Below are 13086 nucleotides of genomic sequence, written 5' to 3'. Positions count from 1 at the left end.
GCAGTCCACCCAGTCTCTGCTGCAACTGCTCAGCTCTGCTGCTGCAGCACTAATGCAGCTATAGGTAATACACACAGGAGTGGATGTGGCTGTGTCCCAGTAAGACTTTACTTCACAAAGAGGCAGTGGGCCAGAGTCAGCACATGGGCCACATGCGCAGACCCCTGCTAGGACATCAGCTCCGTAACTGCAGAGAATTTCATCTGTTTTGTTAACTGCTGCATCTTTCAAGAGGCAAGAACGGTACATGGCCCTTAATACATGCCTAATAAATATTTGCTGAGTGAACTAATTTAATCCCCAGAACAAGCATATGAGTTAAACACTATCATTTTATAAGTGAATATACTAAAATAAAATGATCTGCCATACCACCAAGTGACAGAACTAGTATTTTAAGTTTAGGTCTAATCCCTAAACTCTGTACACTTTCCACTACATTACACTGATATGGCAAAAGTATTACTGAATAACTGTAAAAGCATAATACTACACATACATATTTTCTCCACCATTTTCCTTACCTCTGGTTTGTAGAACAAGACAAATATGTTAAATCCATCTCTACATCTGTATGTTTATATCTTTATATTTCTATATCTGTACCTATGAATTTAATATTTAGACTATACTTGATGCAATTAAACCACTAGATTAAATCTTTTAATTTTTAACTTTTTTCCCAGCTTTATTGAGATATCATTGACATAACATTATTTAAATCTTGAACACAAACCTCTTTAGTTGTACAAACAGAAGACTAGAGAGTTAGCTTTATTTAAAAAAGACACAACTTGAATACCAAACCAATTTTATGCACTCATACCTCTAGCATAATATGAGTACACCAATTCGTATTTCTTCTTTTAAAATGCACAAAGAAATAAAAAAACTGCGAAGGAAAAACAAACACAATACGTCCTGTTTTCCTTTGCCTTAAGACTCCCTCGTTTCAATTCTCCCCACACAGAAGGAGCAGGCCCTTGACTGCTGTGCTGAGCAGCCGTGTCTGGCAGGCCGCGGTTGCACGCTTTCCATGACTAGCTTCCATTGCTGCTCATACACATCTGTTTCCCTTCACAAGTCAATAATCTACGGCAGCTGTTTTCCAAAAATAGGCATTAGGAAAGCCAGAGCAGTTCTGAATGCAGATTCAACGGGCTACACATCTGTCCACATTTTCATAGCTTGCCTGGGGTTTTACCATCGTCACAATAATCAGGGAACTCAAAGGAGCCAACGACTATTTTGTCACATTTTCTCTCTTTGGATGCTCAGGGCAGAATTTTTAAAACTCTGTGTACAGGAGACCAGCACTGCATACTAAGAAGCTATGAAAGGATAAGACAAAGAGTATCCATACCATTTGCCTGCCTTAAAAGCATAGTGTCTGTTGTAATCCGACATCGTGATGATAGATGGGGATGCCATGATGCAGAGAAACTCAAAGCTTTACAACCATTGAAAGAATATTCAACTCAGTCAAAAGATAAAAGTATATGAAAAATGATATAATAAAGCCAAACTTTTCAGCTTAACTGCCAGATCTTGCAATAAAAATCTATCTAAATTTTAATAATCAACATAAATCTTTGGGGCAAACAGAAATAGATTGCTCACTGAAACTTTATATAAAGAGGATAAGCTGTATCTTACCCATAACCAATAAGACCAAGAAATGTGTCCTCAAAGGGTTTATTTTTTGGTACTTGACTATGAGCTCAGGATAAGCAGGTTGTACTAGCTACTGTAAAACATAGTCTTGCTTACAAGAGTGTACTTTAAGGCAAATATTCCCTCTTTAATGTTAAGAAACAGAGCACTGAAGAAGATAAAAATAGCCACTATTTATGGAGTGCTTTTAGTGGCCACTTTTCATTTTCTTCTCAATTAATCCTAACAAAAACATGTGCTCGGGATTGTATGACTTGTTAGGGAGAGAAGTGAAATTCAAATTTGTTACAAACTAAAGCTCATGGTCTTGACTCTTAACCTATTCTGCATTCAAAAGAGTCAAAATATACACTATACATCACATATGAAGAATCCAAGAAGTGATTATCAGTTACTAAAGGAACAAAAGAAAAGCTCACCAGAAATAACACTACCAAGGTGCCTGGGTGGCTCAGTCAGTTAGGCACCCAACTCTTGGTTTCAGCTCAGGTCATGATCTCAGGGTTGTGAAATTGAGCCCTGTGTCGGACTCCGAGGTAGGCATGGAGCCTGCTTAAGATTCTCTCTCTCCCGAGAGGGGCAGAAGGTATATTGGAGCAAATTATAGCAGAGAACTTCCCTAATGTGGGGAAGGAAACAGGCATCAAAATCCAGGAGGCACAGAGAATCCCGCTCAAAATCAATAAAAATAGGTCAACACCCCGACATCTAATAGGAAAACTTACGAGTCTCAGAGACAAAGAGAAAATCCTGAAAGCAGCTCGGGAGAAGAGATATGTAACCTACAATGGTAGAAACATTAGATTGGCAACAGACCTATCCACAGAGACCTGGCAGGCCAGAAAGGACTGGCATGATATCTTCAGAGCACTAAACGAGAAAAATATGCAGCCAAGAATACTATATCCAGCTAGGCTGTCATTGAAAATAGAAGGAGAGATAAAAAGCTTCCAGGACAAACAAAAACTAAAGGAATTTGCAAACACGAAACCAGCCCTCCAAGAAATATTGAAAGGGGTCCTCTAAGCAAAGAGAGAGCCTAAAAGCAGCATCGATCAGAAAGGAACACAGCCAATATACAGTAACAGTCACCTTACAGGCAATACAATGGCACTAAATTCATACCTTTCAATAGTTACCCTGAATGTAAATGGGCTAAATGCCCCAATCAAAAGACACAGGCTATCAGATTGGATTAAAAAACAAGACCCATCAATATGCTGTCTGCAAGAGACTTATTTTAGACCCAAAGACTCCCCCACATTGAAAGTGAGGGAGTGGAAAACCATTTACCATGCTAATGGACACCAAAAGAAAGCGGGGGTGGCAATCCTTATATCAGACAAATTAGATTTTAAAACAAAGACTGTAATTAGAGATGAAGAAGGACACTATATCCTACTTAAAGGGTCTATCCAACAAGAGGATCTAACAATTGTAAATATCTATGCCCCTAACATGGGAGCAGCCAATTATATAAGGCAATTAATAACAAAAGCGAAGAAACACATTGACAGCAATACAATAATAGTGGGGGACTTTAACACCCCCCTGACTGAAATGGACAGATCACCTAAGCAAAAGATCAACAAGGAAATAAAGACTTTAAATGACACACTGGACCAAATGGACTTCACAGACATATTCAGAACATTCCATCCCAAAGCAACAGAATACATTCTTCTCTAGTACCCCATGCAACATTCTCCAGAATAGAGCACATCCTAGTCACAAATCAGGTCTCAACCGGTACCAAAAGATTGGGATTATTCCCTGCATATTTTCAGACCACAGTGCTTTGAAACTAGAACTCAATCACAAGAGGAAAGTCGGAAAGAACTCAAATACATGGAGGCTAAAGAGCATCCTACTAAAGAATGAATGGGTCAACCAGGAAATTAAAGAAGAATTAAAAAAATTCATGGAAACCAATGAAAATGAAAATACAACTGTTCAAAATCTTTGGGATACAGCAAAGGCAGTCCTAAGAGGAAAGTATATAGCAATACAAGCCTTTCTCAAGAAACAAGAAAGGTCTCAAATACACAACCTAACCCTACACCTAAAGGAGCTAGAGAAAGAACAGCAAATAAAGCCTAAACCCAGCAGGAGAAGAGAAAAAATAAAGATCAGAGCAGAAATCAATGAACTAGAAACCAAAAGAACAGTAGAACAGATCAACGAAACTAGGAGCTGGTTCTCTGAAAGAATTAACAAGATTGATAAACCCCTGGCCAGACTTATCAAAAAGAAAAATGACCCAAATCAACAAAATCATGAATGAAAGAGGAGAGATCACAACCAACACCAAAGACATACAAACAATTATAAGAACATATTATGAGCAACTCTATGCCAGCAAATTAGATAACCTGGAAGAAATGGGTGCATTCCTAGAGATGTATCAACTACCAAAATTGAACCAGGAAGAAATAGAAAACCTGAACAGACCTATAACCACTAAGGAAATTGAAGCACTCATCAAAAATCTCCCAACAAACAAGAGCCCAGGGCCAGATGGCTTCCCAGGGGAATTCTATCAGACATTTAAAGAAGAATTAATACCTATTCTCCTGAAACTTTTCCAAAAAATAGAAATGGAAGGAAAACTTCCAAACTCATTTTAGGAGGCCAGCATTACCTTGATCCCAAAACCAGACAAAGACCCCATCAAAAAGGAGAATTACAGACCAATATCCTTGATGAACATGGATGCAAAAATTCTCACCAAAATACTAGCCAATAGGATCCAACACTACATTAAAAGGATTATTCACCATGACCAAGTGGGATTTATCCCTGGGCTGCAAGGTTGGTTCAACATTAGCAAATCAATCAGTGTGATACAATACATTAACAAAAGAAAGAACAAGAATCATAGGATCCTCTCAATAGATGCAGAAAAAGCATTTGACTAAGTACAGCATCCTTTCTTGATCAAAACTCTTCAGAGTATAGGCATAGAGGGTACATACCTCAATATCATAAAAGCCATCTATGAAAAACCTACAGTGAATATCATTCTCAATGGGGAAAAGCTGAGAGCTTTTCCCCTAAGGTCAGGAACGCGGCAGGGATGTCCACTCTCACCACTGCTATTCAGCATAGTATTAGAAGTCCTAGCCACAGCAATCAGACAACAAAAAGAAATCAAAGGCATCCAAATCGGCAAAGAGGAAGTCAAACTCTCACTCTTTGCAGATGATATGATACTGTATGTGGAAAACCCAAAAGACTCCACCCCAAAACTGCTAGAACTCATACAGGAATTCAGTCAAGTAGCAGGATATAAAATCAATGCACAGAAATCAGTGGCATTCCTATACACCAACAACAAGACAGAAGAGAGACAAATCAAGGAGTCGATCCCATTCACAATTGCACCCAAAACCATAAGATACCTAGGAATAAATTTAACCAAAGAGGCAAAGGATCTGTACTCAGAAAACTATAAAATACTCATGAAAGAAATTGAAGAAGACAAAAAGAAATGGAAAAACGTTCCATGCTCATGGATTGGAAGAACAAACATTGTGAAGATGTCAATGCTACCTAGAGCAATCTACATATTCAATGCAATCCCCATCAAAATATCATCCACTTTTTTCAAAGAAATGGAACAAATAATCCTAAAATTTGTATGGAACCAGAAGAGACCCCAAATAGCCAGAGGAATATTGAAAAAGAAAAGCAAAGGTGGTGGCATCACAATTCCGGACTTCCAGCTCTATTACAAAGCTGTCATCATCAAGACAGTATGGTACTGGCACAAAAACAGACACATAGATCAATGGAACAGAATAGAGAGCCCAGAAATAGACCCTCAACTCTATGGTCAACTAATCTTTGACAAAGCAGGAAAGAATGTCCAATGGAAAAAAGACAGTCTCTTCAACAGACGGTGTTGGGAAAATTGGACAGCCACATGCATTAGAATGAAACTGGACCATTTCCTTACACCACACGAAAAAATAGACTCCAAATGGTTGAAAGACCTAAACGTGAGACAGGAGTCCATCAAAATCCTAAAGGAGAACACAGGTAGCAACCTCTTCGACCTCAGCCACAGCAACTTCTTCCTAGAAACATCGCCAAAGGCAAGGGAAGCAAGGGCAAAAATGAACTACTGGGATTTCATCAAGATAAAAAGCTTTTGCACAGCAAAAGAAACAGTCCACAAAACCAAAAGACAACCGACAGAATGGGAGAAAATATTTGCAAATGACATATCAGATAAAGGGCTAGTATCCAAAATCTATAAAGAACTTATCAAACTCAACACCCAAAGAACAAATAATCCAATCAAGAAATGGGCACAAGACATGCACAGACATTTTTCCAAAGAAGACATCCAAATGGCCAACAGACACATGAAAAAGTGCTCAACATCACTCGGCATCAGGGAAATCCAAATCAAAACCTCAATGAGATACTACCTCACACCAGTCAGAATGGCTAAAATTAACAAGTCAGGAAATGACAGATGTTGGCGGGGATGCGGAGAAAGGGGAACCCTCCTACACTGTTGGTGGGAATGCAAGCTGCTGCAACCCCTCTGGAAAACAGTATGGAGGTTCCTGAAACAGTTGAAAATAGAGCTATCATACGATCCAGCAATTGCACTACCGGGTGCAATGTACCCCAAAGATACAAATATAGGGATCTGAAGGGGTACGTGCACCCCAATGTTTATAGCAGCAATGTCCACAATAGCCAAACTGTGGAAGGAGCCAAGATGTCCATCGACAGATGAATGGATAAAGAAGATGTGGTATATATACACAATGGAATATTATGCAGCCATCAAAAGGAATGAGATCTTGCCATTTGCAACGATGTGGATGGAACTGGAGGGTGTTATGCTGAGTGAAATAAGTCAATCAGAGAAAGACATGTATCATATGACCTCACTGATATGAGGAATTCTTAATCTCAAGAAACAAACTGAGGGTTGCTGGAGTGGTGAGGGGTGGGAGGGACGGGGTGGCTGGGTGACAGACATTGGGGAGGGTATGTGCTATGGCGAGTGCTGTGAATTGTGCAAGACTGTTGAATCACAGATCTGTACTTCTGAAACAAGTAATGCAATATATGTTAAGAAAAAAAAAGAAGATAGCAGGAGGGGAAGAATGAAGGGGAGTAAATCGGAGGGGGAGACGAACCATGAGAGACGATGGACTCTGAAAAACTGAGGGTTCTAGAGGGGAGGGGGGTTGGGGATGGGTTAGCCTGGTGATGGGTATTAAAGAGGGCACATTCTGCGTGGAGCACTGGGTGTTATGCACAAACAATGAATCATGGAACACTACATCAAAAACTAATGATGTAATGTATGGTGATTAACATAACAATAAAATAAAATAAAATATTCTCTCTCTCCCTCTCCCTCTGCCCCTCCCCACGCCCCCTGCTCATGTTCTCTCTCAAAAAAAAAAAAAAAAAAAGAAAGAAAGAAAGAAAGAAAGGACACTACCAACTTCCACTACCAAAAGAGTGGAACCAGACACAAGTACACTTTTTATGCTTAGTTTTTGTTCCTTCGGAACTCCAGAGTTCTCCATCACCGCCCCACCAGGCCCAGTTATTTGGAAACACATGAGTGCTGAAGTATTAAGAAAATTATAAAATAACAAACACTGATATTTTAATCACTCACTGGAATCTCCACAGGATATGTAAAAATGTGATTCATGTTGAAAAATCTTTCCTACATAGGACAACTACAGAATGTATGTAAGAGCTTCCAGCCTCTCTGTGTTAAACCATAATATAAACAAAACACATTCTGACTTTTTAAAGATGCCCATGTTCCCCGAAGACAAAAATGTGTTGAACATGTTTCTGCTCCATGCTAATGACCACTGTGCAAACTGATTTCAAAACTGGTTAACAGTCCAGAGAAACAGACATATTTAAAACTCGATTGTTTCTGTTCATAGTAACTAATTCTATTCCCTTCTCTGCCAGGTACCCCCAACTTCTTTTTCTCAAGTTATCACATAATAATAAGCCAGTTATTTAGCTGTACTATATGTCAAACTCATATACATCATATACAAGGTGATATGTACTTCATATATATTACATCATTTATTCCTTTATATAATCCTAATAAAGTAGGTAGTATCCTAACATTCTCATTTTACAGATGAAGAAAAGCAGGCAACTGCTTCAGTTACACTGCTAGCAAGGGACAAAAATTGGGTTTCAACCCATGTCTGTCTCACTACAGGGCCCTTGCTCTTACCCACTAAGCTATGAGAGCCAGACAGGACACCTAAAATCATCTAATCTCAAATCCTTATTTTATAGATAGGGATGCTTAAACCTGAAGAGTTTAAGTGACATGTTCAAGGTCACACCTTGATTACTGGGTAGAGTCAGGGCTAGAACCCAGGGCTTACATTTTTATGTTCCTTCTACTACTCCATATGGCCTTTTTCTAAAATTTGAAAATAGAAATATGTTCTGATTCTTTACACAAATAAGTATTCCCATAAACTGTCAATCTGATTCACTATACAGCATTCAGGAGATCCTCCCTAATTTCTCTGAAGCCTCCAAAAGCTGCCAACTCTTACAACCATGGCTGATTTAGAATGATAAACATGTTTACACTAAAATAACAATATATTCCATAAATTGCTAAGGTTTCTTATTAGTAATGGTTCAATGATATTTCTCCCTTACATTTTATTTCTTTTATTATTTTTATTTTAAATAAACTCTATCCCCAATGTGGGGCTTGAACTCATAACCCTAAGATCAAGAGCAGCATGCTCTACCGACTGAGCCAGCCAGGTATCCCTCTCCCTTACATTTTAAATGTGATTTATGATTATTCTTTAATATACTGGTTTTCAAACTTGGCTACAAGGTTGCTTTTAAAATGCTCAGTGCCGGGGTGCCTGGGTGGCTTAGTCAGTTGAGCATCTGCCTTCGGCTCAGGTCAGAATCCCGGGGTCCTGGGATCAAGTCCCACATCGGGATCCCTGCTCAAGAGGGGAGCCTGCTTCTCCCTCTGCCTGCAGCTCCCCCTGCTTGTGCTCTCTCTCTCTAATAAATAAATAAAAAATAATAAAATAAAACGCTCACTGCCTAGGCTACATCCCACATTAATTAAATTGGAAAACTCTGGGAGTGGGACCCAGGAGTCAATATTTTTTAAAACTGTCAGGTGATTCTAATATGCAACCAAGTTTGAGAACCAATTAAATTATTAATAATTTAATAATTATTCAAACTTTAAAAAAATATTTCATGGTTTATTAGATCAAAAGAGCTCACTAACACTGTCATCAACTATATTAATTCACCTTCCTCAAAAAATTACCAGAGAAAAAAATCTAAGCGGTTTCAGAAAAACTTTCAAATCAAGAACACCAGCATCAGTTGCTTAAACTCCTTATAGCTGACGATACAAAAAAATACACAGAAGTCTTTAGGTATACACAAAGAGTAACCTGAGCTACCAGCCAAAATGAGCCCATAATCATGGACATGCATTATTTGTTTCCATCTATGTATCACAAAGCAACAACCTGGAATGTAACAAACCACACTCATAAATTAAGTCAACTGATTATAGTCCTTTTTCCAAAGCTGATTCTAAGTGGTTTTTCCTTGATTTAGGCCATTAGTAAATGAAAACTGTTTGCATTTCACAAGCATGTTTAAACATCACAAGTTTTGTATTCCATAACAGAAGACAATGTGATTGATTACATGAGGTCACATGACCAACCAATCAAGAGAGGTTTTTATTATTTTATTTTTTAAAGATTTTATTTATTTGAGAGAGAGAATGAGATAGAATGAGCATGAGAGGGGGGAGGGTCAGAGGGAGAAGCAGACTCCCCACTGAGCAGGGAGCCCGATGCGGAACTCGAACCCGGGACTCCAGGATCATGACCTGAGCCGAAGGCAGTCGCTCAACCAACTGAGCCACCCAGGCGCCCCACAAGAGAGGTTTTTAATCACCATGAATAAGAAAATATAGCATCAACATAAAATTAATGAACTTGTTAACTGTTCTTTCTAGTTATAAAAAGAGCTATAACAAACATTGGTATTTCTTATTTTTATTAGAATTAACCCATTTATTTTTAATCTTCCCCAGTTCTCTGTTCCTCATGGAAAATTATGTTTTGGTACTGATCCTACCTTTTTAGTTCCAACTACACAGTAAACAGGCAAAGTCAAATAGTTCTCAGTAGCTGTTGTACCAAAATTTGACTAAAATATTAAATATTATTAAAATATTTCCTTATTTTTATAATAATTATATTGTGCTCTCATAGCAATTCAACAAGATTTTGCTTAAAAAATAATTATGGTAACCCGAGCATAATTTAGAAGAAAAATGTCTACTTACAGGTATCATCCAGTTAGCCAGGTCACCATATTTGGAAACCTGCATTGCTCCTAGCATTGTTAGATTGACATGCCCCCTGAGAGAGAAAAAGGAAATATAAAGCAAACTTCACAAGCTTTATGCCCCATTTGCTTGAAATTGCCAGCAATTAAAATAATTCTATACCCTCCAAAATAAATTTGCTTTCTCCCATCCAACACCTGATTTTCCAAATCAATCAGCTCAAGCTGATGTAGAGAAATAATCATTAAGAGTTCTTAAAAAAAATTATAGCCTATATTGTCTCCAAAAACAAATTAAAAACAGGTGTACACAGTGAGTTTGTTTCCTTTGGTGAGGGGGAATGTGGCTTGATTTGAAAGCAAACACTAGCTAGAAAATGAAAACACAGTTTTGTAGAAAATGTGAGGCTCCTCAGAAAGAACTTTAAAAATATTTACTTCAGTATTCTCAGCACATAGATATATATTCCATTTGGGGGGTTCTTTTAATAACAGTGAGCTCAATGTTCCAATTCCCAACATTCAATGTGAATAATTTCCTATCTTGGTGCAGCTGAATGAGCCCATGACCATTTTCTGGCTGGGAGACGTGGCTAGTTTCGGAGCCTTGCTAACACGTTCAGGGGATGACTCAGTTCATTCCATGCCATGTGAAACACGAGGGGTTCCGTTGTTACATACCCTCTAATCATCGCAAATGATTCATCGCTGGAGAAGTAAGAGGCTCCTGGAAGAACAGTAACTGTTTCCTTGCCTAAACACACATACACAAGAAAGGAAACAAAGGGGAAAAAAAGCTATTAGATTTCTAAGAGTGGAAATCATGCAGAGAGAGGTCTATACCTTCTCTGCTTCCTAAAGAACTGAGGCCCCCTTAACCAAACTGCTGTGGCAATGGGGGTGCAGGAGACACAGTGGGAACTGTTGCCCTATGAGGAGGAGTATTTAGTCAGTGGCAATGTTCAGATTTGCCCCTGCACGGTGATAGCAGAAAGCAGACCAATTTTTAATTTTATTATTGTTCTTGAAATTCTCTACAAAGCACCCCCTGTCGCCTCTAACCATTCCCACCTCTCCCCAGCCCCACTCCCTCCACAAGCCCCTGCAAAATGCTGATGAGAGTGAGGAAAAAGGTGCCCCTGGGATGCACCTGTCAGAATCCAGTGCTACTGTAAGTCACTGGAGCAAAGAGATTGTGGAATAAGCATGAAGAAACACAACTTTGAAGGGAATGACAGAGAAGATGCTCCTCAGATGTTTCTTAAAAATCAAGAAATGATCTAGAAAGTGAGGTGCCCTCTAATTCCTTAATATCATTAGGCCCGAATCTCTTCTTTTAATCTCTCTCAGCCTATTTCCTTTCCTGCTCCTGTTTCTGTTAAAACTCATAGGACTTTGATGAGATCAGGGAATAGCATCCTAATGCTGGCTCAAATATTTAATGGTAACTTCCAAGAGGTCCTCTTGGAAAGACCTCTTCCAAAATTTATACTTCATAATCAAAGTTCACAGCTGGAAAGGATCTTCAAGGTCATCCAGTCCCCACACAACCGATCATATCACCTGCCTCATATACTTCAGATGTTTTCTTTTCGTGATCCACTTCCTGTCTGTCCAAGGCCCGGGAGGAAGCTTCTGGTCTTAACCAGAAAAGGGCTCACGTGCCACTTTGTCAAACAGAAGTCAACTGTATGAGAACATCACATGCATTATCCCAGTGTAATAAAGCAGTCAAAAAGAAGGGGAAGAAAAATTATGATTCGAGGGCTGGACCAGAGAAAAGCTGGATCAGAGTGGTCAGACCATGCCCAGGTGTGCAGTGTAGCTGTGCCCTCACAGCTGCTCAAGCCTTGCCTGAAAGCTGAATTCTCTAACGCTATCCCTCCCTATTTGAGCTCAAGTAGAGAGAGAGAGGCTATTTTTATCATGCTGAAATATTTATTCCCCAAGGGAGTTTGATTCTAAGTAGGGGAAACATTTTGACATCTTCCAAAGTACTATAAAGATGAAAGGTTTGGAAAATACTTTCTGGTGTGGTCAGTAGGGGCTTTTAGGTAGCACATAAGATTTGGATAATGCATGCAAAGTCCTTACTACAGCACCTGGCACAGAGAAAGGACTCCATAAACATAAGCTTTTATTATTGTCATGTTTATTATTCCTCACTCCAAACCTACTTATAAGAGACAATGCCATCGCCCCTCTAGGGATAAATGCTACAGGACCCAGCAACTGGCTTATATGATGGAGTTATACAGCCAGCCTGGGAGCTCTAGGTTTCAGGACAGGTGAAATACAACTAAACTTGATCCTAACACAATTTCCATATCCAGCAAACTCGGTTCCTCACCAGTCCTGTGAGGTGGATAAGCAAGGACCAAGAATGTGTAGGACAAAAAAGCAGAGAAACATAAAAATCTCAATTCTTTGTTCTGCAGGTGCTAAATCACAATGACTTCTAAAGGGCAATCTCCACCAGCTGACCGAACATAGAAAGCATTATTTACGACTCACAGGAAACCTGGAGATCAGTGCGAGGCTTTGGCTCTCCCCATGTGATTTATGGAGCATAGTTTTATTTAAGAGCCCAGAAAACAACGCTCATAAAAAATAGTTATTGTCAGGCACCTGCTAATACATTCTGGCATGTTATAAATTACATTCTCTGGAAGCCAAGTTAGTTGTCAGTATTTTTAAATATCCAATATCTAAATAAAAATAGATACCCTGAAGTTGAATCCATGTTTTTCAAAAACAATGTCCAAATTTGGTCAAGAAATAACTGTAATCAACATACAATCACTATCTTAAAGAAAAAGAACTTTCTTATTTGACTATTCCTGATTAATTTGTTTCCTCCAGTTCTTCTCTAGATCCTTTCATGATATTTGGGTAAACACAGTTCTTCAATTTCATAGTTACTGAGTCCTTTGGCTCATGATTTAACATGTCATTTACTCAATATCAAGTAAATGGCTGCTATGTGCCTTAAACAGCGTTATAAACCAAACACAGATGCCCTAAACTAATGATTCT

The 13086-nt window shown here is 38.8% G+C and overlaps 1 protein-coding gene across 3 annotated transcripts in view; it reads right to left on the bottom strand.

Annotated features, from left to right (window-relative positions):
• Window positions 1-13086, bottom strand: part of OXCT1 (3-oxoacid CoA-transferase 1) — a 128268-nt gene that overhangs the window by 48087 nt on the left and 67095 nt on the right. For all 3 annotated transcript variants that reach the window (XM_027606090.2, XM_027606091.2, XM_027606089.2), the window contains 2 exons: window positions 10732-10804; window positions 10049-10124 (listed from right to left, as the gene is read on the bottom strand). In XM_027606090.2, coding sequence (XP_027461891.1) covers window positions 10049-10124; window positions 10732-10804 — 149 coding nt within the window. The remainder of the gene's footprint in view (window positions 1-10048; window positions 10125-10731; window positions 10805-13086) is intronic.

This window comes from Zalophus californianus, chromosome 5 (genome assembly GCF_009762305.2).
Source record: "Zalophus californianus isolate mZalCal1 chromosome 5, mZalCal1.pri.v2, whole genome shotgun sequence".
Classification (NCBI taxonomy): domain Eukaryota; kingdom Metazoa; phylum Chordata; class Mammalia; order Carnivora; family Otariidae; genus Zalophus; species Zalophus californianus.
Note: the sequence above shows the minus strand (reverse complement) of the source record. Positions and strands in the feature narration are given on the sequence as shown.